Source organism: Thunnus maccoyii, chromosome 19, assembly GCF_910596095.1.
Source record: "Thunnus maccoyii chromosome 19, fThuMac1.1, whole genome shotgun sequence".
Lineage (NCBI taxonomy): Eukaryota > Metazoa > Chordata > Actinopteri > Scombriformes > Scombridae > Thunnus > Thunnus maccoyii.
The window spans coordinates 23,703,167-23,723,315 of NC_056551.1; the positions used below are offsets into that span (position 1 = coordinate 23,703,167).

At 41.9% G+C, this 20,149-nt stretch overlaps 1 protein-coding gene across 2 annotated transcripts in view; it reads left to right on the forward strand.

The window, feature by feature from the left end:
* Positions 1-16,067, forward strand: part of LOC121885642 (LHFPL tetraspan subfamily member 2a protein) — a 45,726-nt gene extending 29,659 nt beyond the window's left edge. For both annotated transcript variants that reach the window (XM_042395306.1, XM_042395307.1), the window contains 2 exons: positions 5,367-6,179; positions 15,206-16,067. In XM_042395306.1, the coding sequence (XP_042251240.1) occupies positions 5,759-6,179; positions 15,206-15,462 (678 nt within the window). In that variant the 5' untranslated portion in view covers positions 5,367-5,758 and the 3' untranslated portion in view covers positions 15,463-16,067. The remainder of the gene's footprint in view (positions 1-5,366; positions 6,180-15,205) is intronic.
* The last annotated feature ends 4,082 nt before the right edge of the window (positions 16,068-20,149 follow it).

Consider the following 20,149-nt stretch of genomic DNA (forward strand, 5'->3'; position numbering starts at 1 on the left):
AGGAGCTGCAGGGGCTTCTCATTCAAATAGATCCTCAAAGATTATAAGCACCCCCTTTGTTTTAAAATTGCTCGGCTGTCCGGGTCACACAAGGCAAGAAGAGAGAGAGAGAGAGAGAGAGAGAGAGAGAGAGAGAGAGAGGTGTGGGCTGGAAACGCAGGGAATCCAAAAAAGAAAGTGCATATTTCCCCTCATTGCCCTGACAGATGAGCTCGACAGCAGGTTGTAGAAGTTTACCGGATGTTTTTTTTTTGTTTTTTTTAAAGCTCTTTCTTGATGTTCTCTAATCTCTCCCTCAACCTTCCATCCAGCTCCAAACAAACACTCTCCATGGTGACGCATAGCTCCAGTCATGGCATGTCTATAGATATGTAGATTGTTTCCTGTCAGTAGCGGCGTGGAGAGGCGTTTCCTGCTGTTTTGTGGCTGTGATAAGAGAAAAGCTGAGTGGATTCTTTTAGCAGCAGTTGTGGACTTTGGCTTTTTTATATTTCTATTTTAGAGTGTTTATGTGCTGGAATGTGTGTAAATTCAGCATTTAATGGTGTTAGTCTCCGACCCATCAGGCATCTTTAACGGATCACTGCAACTATCAAACATTTTCAATCAATCAGTTACTTGTTTAGTCTAAAAACTGTATCAGAAAATAGTGAACAGTGCCTATCACAACTTCCTAAAGGAGTTTTGTTTGACCACAAGACAAAAACCTAAAGAAAAGCAGTAAATCTCTCACAACTGGGAAGCTGGAACTGGGGATTTTTTTGGCCTTTTTTTTTTGCTAGAAAAATGACTGAAACAATCACTTGATAATCCAAATAGTTTCAGATTAAAGGTGCCCTGTGGAGTCTCTTGTAAACACACAACAGTTATGTTTACATCCAGCGTTACCAAACCCATTGTGTGTATTCTTCAGATCTAACAAACATTTTGAAAGCATTTCCTTCCTCTTCAAACATTTGCAATGCCGATTTTTTTAAGTCACCCCACCCCCCCCCCCCCCCTCCCCTCCAGTCAAAAAAGTGTTTGTTTTTTTTTGTTTTTTTATGGTCACCTGACTGTGATGTTTGGGCTTCACTGTGTAGAGTTTACACTAGAAAACTGTTTTCATATTAATCTGCAGAAGGGGGAAAGTGCAAAAATCTGAGTCGTGAGCCTGCGAGCATGATTTGTGACATCAGAACTAGTTTTGAAGCCAACTGTGGTCCAATCTGGAACGCACACAAGTGTGATGTGGAAACTTGAAGCCTCCAGTGCACAAACACTGAGAATGGTGACGTAGGAGACGTCTTGTGTCCGGTTAAACTTTTGAAATGAAAAATATTTATTTAATTCATAGATTCTGGCATTTTTATTGAGAAGGAAGGATGTTTTTAGATGTAGAATTATAAGAATTTTAACTAGTTGACCAAACTTTTTTTTGTGGAAAACCCATATCAGACAAATTATTATCAAAGCAGAGTATTTTTATACATTAAAACACATCTGAAGGGGATCTTCAAGTGACAGAAAATGAATCAGCAACTATTTTGATAATCAATTTATCATTTTGAATCTTTTTTTTAAGAAAAAATACTAAAAATCTCTGCTCCCAGCTTCTTAAATGTGAATATTTTCTGGTTTCTTTAGTCCTTTATGATAGTAAACTGAATATCTTTGGTTTGCAGACTGTTGGTCAGGACAAAACAAGACATCTTAGGTTGCATCTTGGGCTTTGATTGACATTTTTCACCATCTTTTAGTCGAGAAAATATTTGACAGATTAATTAGTTGCAGTCTTCCTCTCATTGCTGTGTTTCTTGGTGCATTACAGCCACCTATAGATCATTGGACAAACAAAACAGGAAGCTACTTCTAAAAGAAAACTGCTCCGTAGCACTACTAGAGGTCAGAAACTCCACAGGGTACCTCAGATTTTCCATCCATCAATTAGTTGTTCGGGCTGTCACTGATTATTAGTTTCAGTTTGACCCTTTCCAAATTAGTAAAGGATGTAGGAGACATTTCCCTCTTTTGGCTCACACTTTGGGGGAGCATGTGTCGGATGGCAGGGAGTCTTGTAAGTGTGTGCGCACATGGGGGATTAGTGTTTGGGCGTCAGTGGGGTGGTGGGTGCAGTCTGAAGGCTGTAAACTTCTCTGTGTATGTAAACCGAGCCTCAAATAATCCTTGGTCTCCCCTGTGGTTCTTCAGGGAGTATAAAGGACATCATAAATCCACCTTAGGCCTCACATATATAGACTACCATGCTTCACTCTATCTTGGGAAAACTCCTGTTCAAGATAACTACTCATATCTGTCTGTCTGGGAACAGCGAGCAGACGTCTGTGTATATATTTCGACAAATACTTGGTACATTAATAGAACCAGACTTGTCCAGACTTGTTCCAGATCTACTAACCCACATTCAAGCCAGCTTCAGACAAACCGAGACCCGCAGGTGGGTACTGTTTAACCAACATGCACGTGATACAAACATACTGCTGCCAAGCAAAGTCAAAGGTTAAGTGTCCAGGTCTTCAAAGAGGTTCGCTTCAGCTCCATATCTGCCCAGCTGGTTCAAATTGTTTCAACTCCAAAGTGTTTTCCAACAATATTCCTGTCAGTGAGGAATTAGTCTTCGCAACTGGCCAGCAAATGTTTGACCCTAAAACTTCCAACCGCCCGTGTCTCATGCCCGAAAAGCCGTTTGTCTTAAATCCTAACGTCAAACATCAGTCTCGTCAAAGGACCTCTGGGATTCTGCTCCCTCTAACGTCTTAGAGTGGGAGGGGTTGGAAAAGTTTTTCAAAAAGCTCAGTTAGTGAATGTCTGCGTGCATCTGTTCCTGCATCTGTTCCTGGTGAGGCAATGAGGACGTTTGTGATTCATAAAATTAATTTTGGTTCAAATCCACAGAGGCGGCTGTCTGTGCCTGTTCTTATGATCTCATTAGTCCAAACACACAGTTACGTTAGCTCACACACACACACACACACATATATATATACACAAAGACAAACACATACCGCTACCACAAGAGACCACAGATCTGGGTCATTTTCTCCGCTGGAAAAGAAGAAGAAGAGGGGGGAGAAAAAAAAAGAGGAACGTTGTTGATATCTCAACAGGATGACAAAGTTTAAAGTTTGTGTAATGCTCTTACTCACATTTGCTGGGATGTGACCGCATAGGGACGTCAGCGCCTCCCGTCCCCTCGCTGTAAGGGCACACCGGGGGCCGAGTGATGGAAACCTCGCAGTGCGGGCGGCACACGTGTCAGCAGTGGCCCCCGGCTCCCTCTGCTGCCCTGCCAGACACCGGTTGGGGAACAGACTCCCAAGAGGCAACATGGAAACCAGGGCAGAGAAAGAAAAGAAACAACTGTCAGTTTTGGCTCAGAGTTGTATTTATAACATGAGCACAAAGGCCTGTATAAGCATCTTTCAATGCATTCCAGCTTCTGCGTTTTTAATGTATGTTCTGCTGAAACTTTATATAATTCACAGAGAATTTACATTTGACTGTTTAATGTCAAGAGGATCAAAGGCCTTGGATAGGAACCTATTCTCTTACTGTGTTGTCTGTGGTTTTTGTCTTCAGAAAAAATATCTTTTGTAGTGTGATTAGACTTCTCCAGTTACTCAATGTAAAAGAACTTCATACAAAGTGTGAAAATAATTCCTGTTAATCTAATGTAATGTTTATATAAGTGAAATAGAGCAGTTTATAGTTCAATTAGAGACGCTTTCATCGAGGAGAAGGCCATTTATAGCAAATAACAGTTAGATTTGGCGGGAAACGGCATTCAAGAAGATTTTTCTGAGAGAACTCAACCTAGTTTAGAGGAATAGTTTGACATTTTGGGAATTGTGTTTGATGAGAAGAAGAAACTGGAGCTTGAGGGTGGTTAACCTAGCCTAGCATAAAAATTAGAGGCAGGGAGAAATCGCTAGCAGCTATTCTGGCTAGCACGTAGCCTAACTACCAAAAAAAACCCCACAAATTTTTGTTTTTACATATGGATTTAACAGACAAGATACAGCATGTTGATTAGTGAACTTTAGAGGCATCTTTTAGCATTTTTTTTAACTTTGGAGAGAGCCAGACTAGCTGTCTCCCGGTTTACGGTCTTTATGCTATCAGCTAATCGCTTCCTAGCTCTAGCGCTATACTTATAGCACACAAGAGTAGTATTGAACTTCTCACCTAATTCTTGCCACGAAGTGAATGAGTGGATTTCCCCGAAATCGAAACAGTTCCTTAAAAAGACTAATGAACATTAGATCTTAGTCAACATTTCTTGACATTTCTCAGACATTTCTTGCTGAGTAAGGTTGTGTTTCTTGGAGTCATTCTTTTTTTTTGTCAGACTTTTTGTCCACGTAGGCGGATACTGCTGCTAATTTGCCAGCACTTTTGCTGTTTAATCCAAGTAAACCTCACCTAAAATACTAATTATCACTGTCTGTGCTCCTGAGGATTGTGCACAACAAAGACTTTTTTGGAACCTGGTGTTAAGACAAGTAATTGTAAAAGCTTTTATGAGCTTTTGCAGGATGGCAGTTAGCGATAAACGGGAGCAAAGTACACATTTATTTACAAATGTCATGAGTTATTATAGCAATCCGGTCATGTGTTGTGACAGATTTGGGTTTATGTGTCAATTGTGTACAGCTTAGGGAAAGATGTGGCATTTTTATGGGCTGAGACCATCTGCCACTTCCCCATTGTAGTGTCACTGACTCTGCAGTGCAGGACAGTTGATGTCACTGAGGTTATCAGTGGTCATGTGACAGCCGGACGGCCGTTATGTTATCAAGCGTTGGCTGACCCCAGGTCAGCTGTGTGGGCTGCATGATGAGAGGCCTCAGGCTTGTTTTTCTCTCTGTCTGCATCCGCTTCTCATTCCTCTGTTTCCACGTCTATTTTAACCCTCCACAGCACACACACACACACACACACACACCAAGGAAGACATGTAAATAAATTGTCTGTTTCTATCTTTACAACCTCAGTCAAGAAGATCCACTGCGAATAGAGAACACGACGAGTCCCCCGATCACAAATCCTTAAACATAAACACACTCAGAACAGAAGTGGCTCACATCCAATGAACACATCCCTACACAACTCATTAGACGCTCTTCTGAAGATCTACACCAGCAGCCTCTCTCTGCTCCTCCTCCACACTTTCCTCAGTCTCCACACGTCTGCTTGTCCAAATAAGATAGGGGAGAAAGATCAGAGCTGAGAGCCGCACTTCCTCAAATGAAAAGAAAATTACTGATCATCTTAGAGCTTCATTTATACATTTATACAAGCAATTACATTTTATACATGCAATTAAGGCACTCACTCTGCTGTTCTGTCTCTGTTTTATCTCATAGGTGTGTCTGATGTGACGCCAGCAGGCTGGCTAAGGGAACACAACTTCAATACGATGTAGACACCAAGAAACAGACAGAATCAGAGTCTGAAGACCGAGCTGACAGACGGAGGGTGAGTTCAAGGAGGAGGAACAACAACTGTGCCAAAACAACACCGGCGGAAGATAAGAAGTAAAAGAGAAAGAGAGAGTGAGAAGGAGCAGACTGTGAATCATTGACGTGAACCTTTTGTGTACAGCGTTTTCACCTACTTCCACCTTCCTGTGAAGTGTTCACTCGCTCTCACATCTCCACCGGAGAAGGATCACAACCTCGGCTCCACACCGATCCACCTCTTCACCTCTCAACGGCGTTGAAAGTCTGAACAGAGGGACACTCCAGCCACCGTCAGCATGTGCCATGTCATTGTCACCTGCCGCTCCATGCTGTGGACTCTGCTGAGTATTGTGGCCGCGTTCGGAGAGCTCATCGCCTTCATGAGCACTGACTGGCTGGTGGGATTCCCCCGCACACCTGATGCCGTTTTCGGCCCCCATGGGGCCACCACAGCCGGGGAGGCCTACAGGCCCACATTAGGCATCTACGGCCGCTGTATAAAACTGCCCCACCTGCAGCGTGGAATACTGTGCGGACCGTACGCGATACACTTTGGGGAGATTGCCAGCGGGTTCTGGCAGGCTACTTCTATCTTCCTGGCGGCGGGGATCCTGCTGCTCTGCGCCGTGGCGTTCATCTCGGTGTTCACCATGTGCTTCCAAAGCATCATGAAGAAGAGCATCTTCAACGTGTGTGGACTGCTGCAAGGGATCGCAGGTGAGATGCACACACGACACTTTTCTTTTTTTGTTGTTGCATGTCACTGATCTTAAAGGATAGGTTTGCAATGTTTCAAGTCTGTCTTGAAACAAAATTAAGGAATCAATTGAAAGCGGTTTTTCTTAGTATAATCATTCATTCTGTTCATACTAACATTAAAAGATGCCTTTCAATGTAAGTGTTGGGGAACAAAATCCTTGTTTTCTGCAAAAATACATTCCAAAGTTTATCTGAAGCTTGTAAAGAGGCTTCAGCTGCAAATAAAGTGGATATCTTCCAAAGTTAGACTTTTTAGTATAAAATTCCCTCTTTTTGTTCTCCTGTTAAGCTGCAGTGAATAGTAGGATAGTAAGAGAAAGAGAGAATCTTGCACTAAAAAGACCAAAAATATTCTGTTTATTTGTCTAACTCGATTGCTGAAGCCTCATTAGTTTCAGATAAACTTTGGAATAGATTTACACAAAACAAGGACTGTGGATTTTGTCCCCCATCACTTAAATTGTTTAGGAAGGGATCTAAATGACCAGAATGAACAGGAAGAATGATTACAGCAAGAAAAACATGTCAATTTTCATATGGGCACCTCACTGTTGTTTTAAGAGAGACTTTTTTGTGCACCCATCCTTTAAGAATGATTTCTTTCTGAACACAGCCTTTAAAAGATTCTGCTTTATTATGTTAGAAAAACAACACAATATTTTGAGCCCAAATTGGCTCTTTGTCAGGTACAGAGGTGTCTAACAGACTCGGGGGGTGTGTCATTGAATAAATTGACCTACTTAAACCTACTTTTGGGTGCGGCTACAATCACACACCTCCAAACTAGAAGCAATACAATATCAAGAGTACTTTGCAAACAAACTACTTCATTCCTGCATATATCTTCAATGTATTTGTTGCTTCTGAGAATAAGAGAATCAGAGTTAACTCAGTTCATCTAAACTTTTGTTGTCGCCGTTCATTCCTGTGGCGTCCACCGTTCATCAAGGTAAATGAAAAGTTATGCTTTCAGCCCGAACGCATTCATTACGAGCGCCACAACTCCCACTGCGAGAGTTATGTGTTTGATTTTCGTGGAGCCTTCGGTGAACTTTTCCCCCAAGCAGTCAGAAGTGTAAAAGACATGCCGCCCTCAAAGCTGTCACTCGGAGTAACTGCCACCCAAATATTTATTTTCTACCCAGTCAGCTGGAGTTTTTCCTGACCATTGATTGGCCACACATACGTATCTCTGTTCTGTGTGTAAAGGGTGTGTATCCTGCGTCTATGGTTGTGTGACTGAGGCCAAATCTCGGGGCCAGTTTGACTGGCTGTGGTGAATTATGGAAAGGGAGGAGGCCATGAGATCATGCTCCCTGAACCTCCTCTTTTCTTCACAGACTGTAGCTCTAAGCTCTCTGGTGATTATGGCTGCGCTCCCCCACAGTTGTTTGTCTGGTTCAAGCCCAAACAGCAAAGGTGGGCGTGTGGTGACGGACATGCCAAGCTGTAAGCTAAGAGAGAGCGCTCGGTTCAGCTAGCGAACGATGAATGGCTACTGGACATCTTGAAATAGGTTAATGTGAATGTTTATTTAGGACACAATGCTTACATTCTGTCACGTCTTCTTCATATGAGTAGATTTCAGTGATTTATTCCATTAGATGATATAAATTTGTCTAAGATTTTGCCGTACCATTCATTTTAATATCTTTGGGTGTGTTAAACAATTGTGGGCAACGTTGCAAATCATCGAGCAAACCCTCCTTAATGGCGATATATGATTTTATGATGAAGTGTCTTGTCAGGAATTTAATATTCTGGTTTCCCCAAACACACATTCCTTTGTGGTTATTCTATCCATAAACTGTCTCCTGTGGGATTTTCTAGAAAATAGACTCATTCACAATACAATAATACAATTACGTATGTCATGATAGAATATTTTATTGTTTCTTGAGCAATAAGGCTGTTGACTTTGGATGTTAAAGGAATATTCCACCAAATCTTTTGGGATTCACATACTGACCAAGGCACTCTGTGTATAATAAAAAGCCTTTAACATGACATCTGAAAGCCTTTATCCGGGTGTTGAAACACGTTTTCCTGGAGTTTTGGATTTTTCTCCCTTGTTTGCAGTTGTCTTGGCCCTTGACTCTAAAGAGCTTTTTTTGTCCATTGAGTGTGACACTTTCACTTTTCATTCACAGACCACTGTAGCCAGACTGATGCAAGGCGCCAGATGTTTCCTCTTAAATAGTCTGACTGATATTGGACTTTTGTGGTCGATACCAATAATGATATTTAACAGTGCTGGGATTCCACCAGGAAATTGATTAGTGGAAGTGGTAAGAGCCACTGCTTGTGTTCCCTTAAGCGCAGTAAGCCAAATATTATATTTCACATGAAAGTAATTATGTCTTTTGACGTTAGCAGAGACGCTCTTCATTTTAAAAAGCGCTGCAGGAAACCATGGAGTGTAAAAAAAGTCAATAACAACTAATTGCTTTGGGTCTTTTTTTAAGACAAAATGCCCAAATTCTCTGGTTCCAGCTTCTGAAATGCGAATATTTTCTGGTTTCTTTAGTTTTCTAAGACAATAAGCTGAATATCTTGAGGTTGCTGACTGTTGTTCAAGACAAACATTTTCACCTTGGGCTTTGGGAAACAGTGATCAACATTTTATAGACCAAATGACTAACTGATGAATCAAGAAAAATAGTCGACAGGTAATGAAAATAATCCAATAATTGGAATCCATTGTAACTGCCACAAACGTTTAAGTGTTTGGTTTTTGGACATCCAAAGAGGCTCAGTAATGTTACATCATCTGAAAGCCCACTTTTTACCACCTAAACAAAGTGTTTTGAGTCTGGGACACACATCTAAGGTAATGAAAGTGGGGAAATAACACCACAGAGTCTCCTTGAGAGGATGAGGATGTGGAAGAGGAAGAGGAAAGGGGGCGAGAGGAGCTTCAAACATCTGAAGAGGCGGGTTTCCTTCGTGCCTCTGGACCTAAAGGCCGATAACCCTTTACTCATTTCAAACACAGGAAAGAGATAAGACCAAGCGTATATACCTCCTATCTGACATCCAACATCAATCAGTCAGTCGGTGTGCATGAGAGGCAGAAAGAGTGTCTTTAATTGTCTTTCCATGAGGCCTGTGAATGATATCACTCTCGCTGATACACACCACCAGCACTACCACACCGACTTTCTACTAATCATTATTTCCACAATGTGTGCCGACCCTCTGGTAATGAGAAAACTGGAGCCAGACGACAGATGTTTGGGGAAGTGATTGACCTCAGATGGGAAGATTGTGATGCTGTTGCCAGAGATGGTCACGTCATTGCACTGGTGTGGCTCCAAACCCTTATTAACCTAATCTTCACATACACTGATGTCACTTGTACTTTCTGCTCTTTACTCTCTTGTCCCCTGCGACACACTTTTTGAGTCTCAGATGCCATAAAACTGACGTTTTGTTTCAAGCTCAGGTGGTTTCCAGATTTCAGTTGAAGGTAAATCTAAACCTTCTACTTTACAGAATCAAATGGATAAAACAGACAGTCCTCTGTTGAGGGTAAAGTTTGTCTCCTGCAGGCGCACATTTGGAGACTTCTTGTACACCAGTTAGACAACCTCTAAGTGAATTCTCTTTATCGTCACTCATGTCAAACTGAGCCAAAAAGCATTAGAGTAAAGACGCAAACACTTGGCTGTAAAACTGTCTCCAATTCTTGTGCTTTCATTGCTTAATGTTTTTACTACCTACCATAAAGTTTCGTTCCCAGCCGTGAGTCACAGAGCTCATCACGGGTTTGACAGTTGACCATGACTCACCTTCTGGTGGAAATGAGGAAAATGAAACACTCTCTCTTACAGAAATTTGAGCAGCGTTACTATGATGATGATTCTGACATAACAAACATATCATAACAGACCCACCGCGTCTACGGTTGACGTCACCCAATGGGAGCATACATGGGGAGAACAAAATTGGTCCTAGAATTGATCCTTGAGGCACACCATACTTGATAAAATGATGACAAGAAGTTAACAGAGACACAAAACCTCCTATTTGACAAATATAAGATAAGAACCAGTCTAATGCAGTACCAGATATCTAAAAGAATGACCATAATCAATTGTTTCTAAGGCTGCACTTAAGTCAAGCAGCACAAGAATTGAATACATGCCTGCGTCAGCATTCATGAAAAGGTCATTAGTGACTTTGAGAAGGGCTGTCTCAGCGCTGTGATACTGACGGAAACCTCGCTGAAACTTTCTAAAGATACTATTGTTTTCCACAGCAGCAAGAAGCTGCTTTGAAACAATATTTTCAAGAATCTGGATAATTCTCTAGGAGGGTTGGATCAAGCCAAGGTTTTTTTTAAGGACTTGTTGGATACGAGCAGTTTTAAAGTAATCTGGGACACAACCAGTAGACAGTGAGCTGTTCAAAATAGAAAGCAAATGGGGCCCGATACATTCCATTACTTCAAATAAAAACTTGGAATTATGTCAAGAGGGCTGGAGGACACTCTCATATGAGACATGATTTCTAGAAGTTCAGGCAGAGTAATCGGGGGGTGGGGGGGAATAGCTCAAAGTATCCCAGTGTGGGAGGTCAACATCTCAACAGGCAGGATTGCGGCTAATACAAAGTCTTATCACCTTTCCAGTGAAGCGTGATAAAAACATTTTCACAATCAGCATCACAATCAGCAGAGGCACAAGGAGAGGTTGGGTTTACTGACTGATCGACAGTCTTAAATAGAAATCTGGGATTGTGCTGATGTGCAGAAATCTTTCATCATCCTATCATAAAGGAGTAATAACTATTGCAGAGCCACAAAGTAGACCTGGAGACCTGATTTCTTCCAGCTTAGTTCTGCTGTTCTGCATTTCCTTTTTACAGCTTTGAGTACATGAGTCATTTAACCAGAACTGTTTTCTAGTCTTCAAAGGAGCTATGAGATGTAAGGTTGAGGAGCTCAGAGAATTAAAAGAATAAACCAGATGGAAGACCAGAATTTAGACAAAGAAGAAGAAGGACGAAGACACAAGTATACTTAGAGCAGGATGATATAGTACCAGCAGGCTGTAATTCACAGTTAAAAACAATGCATTGGTGATCAGATACAAACATATCCATAATTTCCACAGATGATATTCTCAGACCCGGACTAAAGATTTAGAGTGTGGCCATGGCTTTGAGTTTGGCCAGACACATGTTCCAACTCAATTCAGTTTTATTTATATAGCGCCAAATCACAACAAAAGTCATCTCACATGGAGCAGGTTTAGACCATACTCTTTAATTTACAGAGAGAGAGAGACCCAACAATTCCTCCATGAGCGAGCACTCGGCGACAGCGGTAAGGAAAAATTAAAAGATTTAGTGATATTTAAAAAATCAGTCGCAAAGACATTAGAAGACTCGTGAGCATGAATGTATCAAAATCACCACAAAGAACAATTCTATCTTTATTTAAAACAAGACTGAAGACAAAAAGGGAGCCAGCTGGTTTGGGGAGGGGGGGGGGCGATAAATTACAGTAAAAATGACCGTGTGTTGGCCGCCAAGTTTAAACACGAGCACTTCAAAGGAATCTAAATCATTACAAGCTATTAGGTTACATTTGAAATGCTTCCTAATGGCCAATCATAATCTGGAGGGCACAACTCAGCAAGATGACCGTCATCACTAGATTAAGATAGAATCATTAGATCAAATCATTTATTAGAGAGAGAGATCTCACATCGAGAGGAGGCATCTCAAACAGCCTGTACTGGGTTAAAACTAGAGTTAAAACTGAAGCTGGAGTTTTGGTCCAGATCTTTTATTAAATTATTAGTATTGCTGTGTAGGTTGTGCCTGTTATGTTTGATAGGCCTAGGATAGGAAATGCGGTCCAGATTTTAAAAGTTGCACGTACAATTAAGCTCCTTGTAAATGTTCCAACTCAGTACTGGTGACAAATAAAAGCTAAAGAGTAAGAGAGTCATAAGAGAAGAGACAAAAACAACCCGTTCACTCCTCCACGTGCACATCCCCGTCTTAATCTCCCTGCTCTTGCCAGTATTTCCTCTTGCCCTCTCGCTGTCTCTCTTCTTTGCTTTCTTGGAAAGTAGAAAGGGAGAGGAGGAGGAGGGGGAGGAGGAGGAGGAGGAGGGAGGGCACAGGCCAGATATCTTGGAGCAGAGTGCAGACCTGTGCTGTGCTGTGTTAATAGTGTGGAGGAGCAGAGGTTAGATAGGAGGGGGGGTGGTGGTGTTGGGTGGGGGGGCACCTATCAGAAATGGATTGATGGTGGAGAATTGACAGTTTGGAAGTTAACAGAGACAAGAGCCAGTGCAGAGGGAATAGTGAGGCTTGAAGGGTGGAGTGCAGTGGGATATTAGGTTAGAAGGTCCAGCCTGTGTGTGCCTGTGTGTGTGTGTCTGTGTGTGTGTGTGTGTGTGGAGGGGGGGTCTTAGAAGAGGAGGGGTGGGGTTGGGAATTAAAACCATACCTTCAATCCATCACCGGAGCCGGCCTGGACGTCAGGGCAATGCAGCAACATGTGGAAAGAATTTATGACCTAGTTTTCATTTCCTTGTTTAATACGATATTTGGGTGCTTTAAGAGCAAGAGAATGGGAGGAGAAAGAAAAAGGAAGCAGAGGGAGATTAGGAGAGAATGGAAAGGAGAGAGAGAGAGAGAGAGAGACGGTTTCACCTCCACCTCCTTTGTTTTTATGACGCTCGTTGAAGGAGAGCGAGTCGGGAGAAAACATTCAGATTGAAATTCCCTCTCCGGTTCATTTATTATCTGTAATTTTGTTATTGTAAATGTTGATTGGTGGCAGGCCTCTTTATCTAGCCGGCCGACTACCATGAGAGGAAGCGCGGAGCGGAGGGAAGGATGGAAACATCATGACATTGAATTAGTCCAGGTAGATGTGTCCTGTTGGATGAAATTAGCTGTACGGACAGAGCAGGAATAGTAGTTTAGGTGTTCAGGCCGAGTCAGCGCAAGCAGTGGAAGTGGGTCACGGTAACACAGGAAGTAACCCCCACCCACCCAACCACCCCCTCGTCCTTCCACAGAGATGTAGCGATTGGGTCGGCGGGAAAACCCTTTCGGCTACCTTTTCCTGTTGTTTCTCTGCTCCGTGCAGCGCGCTGACCTGACAGGTTTAGAGTGTCAAGATTCAGGCTCAGGTTCCTCCTTCCTGTCTCGGCGGTCGCCACACTGGAGGTCTCGCTGTGATGATCTTCAGTCGGTGTTTCAGGCTATCATCAGGAAATTATTTCTGTCTGGTGTAATGTTTTTTTTTTTTAATCCTGATAGGATGCTTAGAATGCAAGGATGGCACTTTGGAAGGAAATGTTTTCGTTCTAGGGAATTTTGGCTTTCACAAAGATAATTTGTCATCACTATTAGAGGCCTCCAAAACCTGTTTTTTGCCTAAACATGGTAATGTTAAGTACATGCAAGACTGCAATGAAATGCGGTATGAATATTCAGGGTCTACAGAGCATAATTCCTACTGAATTTGGTACATTTTTGATCCAAACTGCTTTCCAATTAGCCTTCAGTGACCCCAAAAAGTGAAATTCAAAGTTTTAAGCATGCACGCAATTTAATCTCTGATTTGCAGAGAAGCTTGAGCGGATTCAGACCACCCTCAGAACAAACTCTTTTATATTTTTAGCTCTTTGAGGCTTTAAGAAAATTAAAGGTACCATGTGTTTTAATGTAATCGCAAACAGTCCAGACTTTCCCACAGGAAATTGGTTTTGCGAGGGGACTCGATGCGACACCTCTCTCACTGGGCCTGTTTGTCCACTTTTCCCCAAACGACTTGTAAAAACTCAGGTTTTTTGTTTTTTCCCTCCGACGTTGTGACGCGCCGCTCGGATTAACTACTGCAAAGTAAAAACATACGATGTGATCGATCAATCAGTCATCTCCTGAGCTTCTCCTTATTATGTTACAAACAGTCACCTCACTTATTAAATATGAGGCTTGTAACACATCTGGTCATTTTCTCTGAAGCTTAATAACCCTAATATTGCATTTCATCAAAATGGCATAATTTCTTCTATGTTTCTGGTGATGCAGGATGCCTCCACACTCCACAATACATAAACACACACAAACACATACACAGTTTTATTTGTCCTGATGTTTTTATCCTGATTCTGTTTTACTGATTCATTTATATGATTGTTTGAACTCAGTTTTAAAAGCCTAACCAGGGATGAGGGTTGCAAATTAGCTTCAGCCCTTCTGTACATACATTACATATGTTGCATTGCTTATCAGTATGTTAGAGTTTTTATCTGTGTGACCCCGTTAAATAAACAACCAGAAAATTTAAAAAAACTATAAAACTCTGTTGGAAACCCTGCAGCCATGTTCATGTGTCACATAGTGTTTCTCACTGAATGCATCCTGTGAGTCCTTGAGACCAAACACGCTGAACGTATTTCCATCCTCACGAAACATTTGCAAAGTAGATTTTTTGAATATTTTGGAACGTGCATCGTTTGCCTCCGTGTTTGCTTTCTAGAAATCTTTTTCCTTCTTCGCCTTTTATTGATGCGTTGTTACGCTTTTTGACGTTTTTATGCTGATGCATATACAACCGCGTCCTTGTATGTAGAGAGGAAGATACAAACTAGAAGGATGACAGGAAATGAGGGGAGAGAAAAAGAGAGATGGGAAACAAAAAGTCTGCAGTTGGAATGGAACCACAGATGTTGCTGTTATGCGGCATGCATCTTAACCAGGCAGGCAGGCTGTTCGGGAAAATCACTAGTATGTTTGATAAAACTGGGGGTCCATAGATAACTGTGAGATACTGCTGAAAGCTTCTGGAAAAGTTCAGATTTCTTTTGTGTTATGATTGAACTTTCATGCTCGCTAGTACATCATTTGACTGGCTCATATTTGAAGGTGTAATAACCTCTAATAGCCCCAAGAGGCTGCTCTGTTTATACTGTTTATACTGACCATCCTTCTCTCTGTTTCCCTTCTCGCAGGTCTGTTTCTGATCCTGGGTCTGATGTTGTACCCCGCTGGCTGGGGTTCAGACAAGGTCCAGCTGTACTGCGGCCCCGACGCGGCTCCGTACCGAGCCGGGCTCTGCTCCATGGGCTGGGCCTTCTACACGGCCATGGGCGGCACCGTGCTCACCTTCATCTGCGCCGTCTTCTCCGCGCAGGCCGAGATCGCCACCTCCAGCGACAAGGTCCAGGAGGAGATCGAGGAGGGCAAGAGCCTGATCTGCCTCCTCTGAGCCTCAGATACTTTTGGTCCTGTGCCGAAAACAGAGGAAGAAGAAGAAGAAGAAGAAGAGAGAGCGAGAGAGACAGGCCAATAATGATCAACACCTGCCTGTCTGCATTTTCTCATAAGGCCGGCCTGTGAAAGAGAGGCGCCTGCATTGTTTACCACTAAGACTGACTCTTAATTTTGTCTTCGTTTTGTGTTCATGTGGGAAAAATCTACAAGTGCCAAGTTTTTTTCTCAGTGTGTGTCTCCGTCTTTCTGCCACTAGAGGTGCTGTGTCTGTTATTGTATTCGTGTAAAGCGTGCGGACGGGCCCGGCGAGGCTTCGTCCGTCACCACATGTCCTGTAAATAAGTGTGATTATATATATATTGTACATAGTTATGATCGCAGATTGATGGTCAGCTTGATCCAGGCTGGGCTGATGATGTCACTCTTGCCTTAAAAAAAACAAAAAAAAAACACTGGTGTTTTTGTCACCAGACCACGACCAGCAAACCTGGATCTTTTTTTTTTTTTTTTAATCTGTTTGCTACGTGTGAGTATTAACTCAACAAGGGAACCACTACTCAGTCAGAATAAACTACTCACAGAATAAACAGCCTCAGCTCAGAGTGGATGTCCTTTTTTTTAAAAAGCTTGCAGATTGTACTGTCATTTGAATGATTCATGTGTTTGCAGACCCTTGAAATGTATCTTCAAGGGTGGTTGGGGTGTGGGTGGGAGTGGGATGGGGGGGGGTCAAGCGAAGCAAGCTCTGTGGTGCATTTTGTTTTGTAACATGAAGTGAGCTTAATCCTAGCCTAAGCTGAAAGATGACTCTGTGAAAGGGTCTCTCTGCCCGGTCCTCGTTCAGCGGACATCCTGTAATCTGTGCACAAAGAAATGGACTGAATGATGAGGACGCGCATATGAAGTATTGCTGTTATTAGTAACGTCTGGTTTCAGGGAGTGGAGTCTGTGGCGTCATAGATAGTGTCCTATCTATTCTGATTTGTTTTTGCCAAACGAATAAAAAGAGAAGGGAAAAAAAATAAGGTTTGGTTTCAGTTTTTTTTTTTTTTTTTTAATCCAGTTGAAAAACCTCAGTGTGGAAGCAGAGGAGGAGGAGGGAGGAGATGCAGCAAGTGGAGCAGCCAGCTTGGTGCTGAGACCTCGGTTTGGCCCTTGAGGTGGGGGTGGGTACGTTTTCCAGCCAGCGGGTGATCAGTTTTTCCACTGATGCAGAACTGAACTCTCCATGTGTGTGTGTGTCTGTGTGTGTGTGTGTGTGTGTGTGCCTCGTATTTTAAAATTAATAACAATACATTTCCCACCTCCCAGCCTCTGTTTGATTTGCTATTACTCGTGCATTACCTATTTGTGTGTATATGTGATTGCAAAAGTCCCTCCCCAGATGTTCCTCCCTCCATGTGGACTACAGAGAAGCCTCTGGCACAACCCTGTGGCTCCCTTCCTCCACCAGCGCACTCAAAAACTAAACACAGTGCTTGATGACTTCCAGATTAGGCACATGACAAATCGTGCAATCTTGAAGAGTGCAGCAGAAATTCAGGCCTGTTTCAGCGCCAGAGACTTTTAGCTTTGCCTCACTTTCTCCTCGTAGGATTAGTCAAGAGAGGATGAGGATGAGGGGTTTAGTTTCTTCTCACACCTGGCAGAGGAAGGATATCTCAGATAGATCATCCCTTCTGGGAGACAAAAGATTGAAATCTAAAAATCCAGGTCTGTCTCAGTTTTAATCTCATGCATGCTGCATATTTAAGATTGGAGATGTGACAACTTTAAAGGTGCACTAATCAATATTTCAATATTAACTGAGGATGATCAGATGACTGAATGTGAAAGGGCACACATAACTTTGCAGCTCTCATCAGCTCTATGGAGCATTTTAGCATCTTTCAGCTTGTTGTTTTGGTTTTACCGCTCTTAATTGTGCCGTTTTGGTTCCATTTAACTGCTCTCATCCTCCGTGTTTCCTACCATAATGAGCTATTTTCAGCAGAAAAGCTTTAAAAAGCTTTACACCGCCCACCCGGCACCACATGGCAGACAGTCAATGATTAGCTGGTGAACACGGTGGAGCTTTTAGCACCTAAAGAGCCAGATATTTCCCTCAGGATCTGGTAAACACCAAAACCGAAGCTAAAAGGAGAGAAAGTGTTGCGCTTACATTCATCAGGTGGCCAGAAACACGACTCCAAATGGATGATAAATGTTGCTCCGTAACTGCTGGATGTACAAACAGGCAGCTGTTTGCGAATACTTTGGCGTTGTAAACTTTATAAGGTGATAATAGGTCAATTTTCTCTGACCTCAATTGGCCAACAAAATACTGTTGCTTCAGACTCTCAGGAAAAGGTTGAGCAGAAGAGGATGTTTTGGTGTCTGACGAGAGCTTGAGGCTGAACGCACACAGACGCAACATAACGTCTCGCTTTAAAGCTTTTTAAAAATGATTTGATTTAAACTTTATTCAGTCAGGTGGTCACACACACAAGTACAATCATGACAAGGTCAAACAGCCACAATCAACAAAGAATCAGTGAAAACGATTACAAGAATCATAAAAACATCAGATAATAAAGCTTTAAAACCCCCCCGAGAGGAATGAAAGAATCTAGTTGGAGGGCAGTTTGTAGTTTATTTCATTTAAAAGGTGCAGTTCTGCTAAGATTAGTGTTTACATGTGATACCTGAGGTTAAGTAGTGCTGCAGTTACACTATTTAAATGTTAGAAGAGGTGTGAGGAAGCTTTAATAGTAGAGTTTTATAGATGAATATCATGAGATGATGATTTCTTCTTGTCTGTGAGGAAGACCATCAAACTTTGTGCTACAGAGACCAGTGATGATGTAATAGTGATGTCATCATCTTAGAGTTAAAGTCTGGTCTGAGGCTCTTTTCTATTGTTGTAAAAATGGTCTAAAATCAGCTTTCTGTCACTTTTGTATCTGTTATTTGTAGTCTAGATGATCTTGAATAGAGGTCAGCTTGTGTTTATCACAAATTCAATCAGCGTAATTTATTCTTTTAAGGACACTCAGGTATATATTTTACAACATTTAAACCACTTAAGTTTCAAAGCCAAACTGTCAGAAGTCGTCCTGAAGTTTATAATTCAGTCTATTATAAGCATGTGTACGAGCTACTTGATGACCTCAATTATACACTTTTCCTCCAGTCAGCCTCATTTCCTGTGATAGTTTTGAACTCACCACGCTTTCACCTTTAGGAAGCACAAGGAATTATAAACATCAGATGACGCTTCATAGCGGCTCAATTGAATCCGTGCAGTGACAGCTGTGAGCGGAGCAGCTGACGACCATGTGGCGGGCCTGGAACGACAGCTAACGGCAGAGTGAAGACTCCCAAAATAATACCAAAGGCATTAAAAGAGAATAGAAGGCCTTGAGCCTGTGAGAGCTGGATTGTTATTCCTCGTCTGTGCCCCCTTCCTGTTGGCCGTGAATTTGGTCCGCTACCAGTTTCCTCTTTTGTGAGAGCGTTACTTTGCTTTAATTCACACAGGTTTGTGTCAGAGCAGAGACCAAAGACTCTGCCTGTCTTTTTTTTTTTTTTTTTTAAGAATAAAAGTCCAAATTCTCAGATTCCAGCATTTTAAATGTGGATAATTTCTGGTCTCTTTATTCCTCTGTGATTGTAATCTGAATATTTTTGGGGTTGTGGACTGTTGGTGAAGACGTAAGAGGATATTTGACGACGTCACCTCAGGTTTTAGGAAACTGTTTTTCACATTTCATACACCAAACGACTCATTATTCAAGAAAATAATAGTATATATATATATAAATAATGATTTCTAATGAAAGCAGTTGTTGCAGCCCTGTGTGAGTCTTTAACAGGTCCATTATTTCCTGGTTAATACCAATGATACTGCCAATTCCACAATGGAAAGATTTCCTAATCAACAAATCAAATTACTCTGTTATTAAGGTAAAAGACCTGCCATTGCACTGAAATTGCTTCAACCAGTTACAAATCAACTTGTTTCAAGAATCATTAAACCAGACGGAATATTTTATAATCATAAAAAATGACACTTAATTCTATTGTAACTTAAACCAAACACGCTAACGGGAACAATGACATCTGCCAGCTGATACAGATCTAAAACAAACTGTTGAATGTACTAAAAGACACTAACAAACAAAACTGATTGAAAACATACAGACATGTTTGCTCTCTGATGAACAATGCTGAACAAAAACACATAACTGCTGCTCCAGACTGTGATCCATGGACGCATCAACGGTTGCATGTTTGTCTGTGCTTGGTGACGTTCTTTAACGCAACATCGATGACCGTTAAAGTAACTTTAAGTTTGCAGCTTTTTGACTTTTGATGTGAATTTGCAGTCCTCTAAGTGTGATGACTGGTTATTTAATGAAGCCAAGTAAACTACATTTGTAACACATTTGCAGTGAAGCAGAGTGGACTTAATGTAATTTTCTTTGATAACCACTGACCTCATCTGGTTAACAGCTGCTGGTGCAAGCAAACCTTAACATATACTGCCATTACCCCGAGAAAAAACGTCTTAAAACAACAGCCAGGAGCCAAAATGAACATTGAAACATGTTTTTTTTTGCTGTAATCATTCCTCCTGTTCATACCGACCATTAGAAGATCCCTTCATAATGCATTTATAATGTAAGTGATGACAGCCCCTC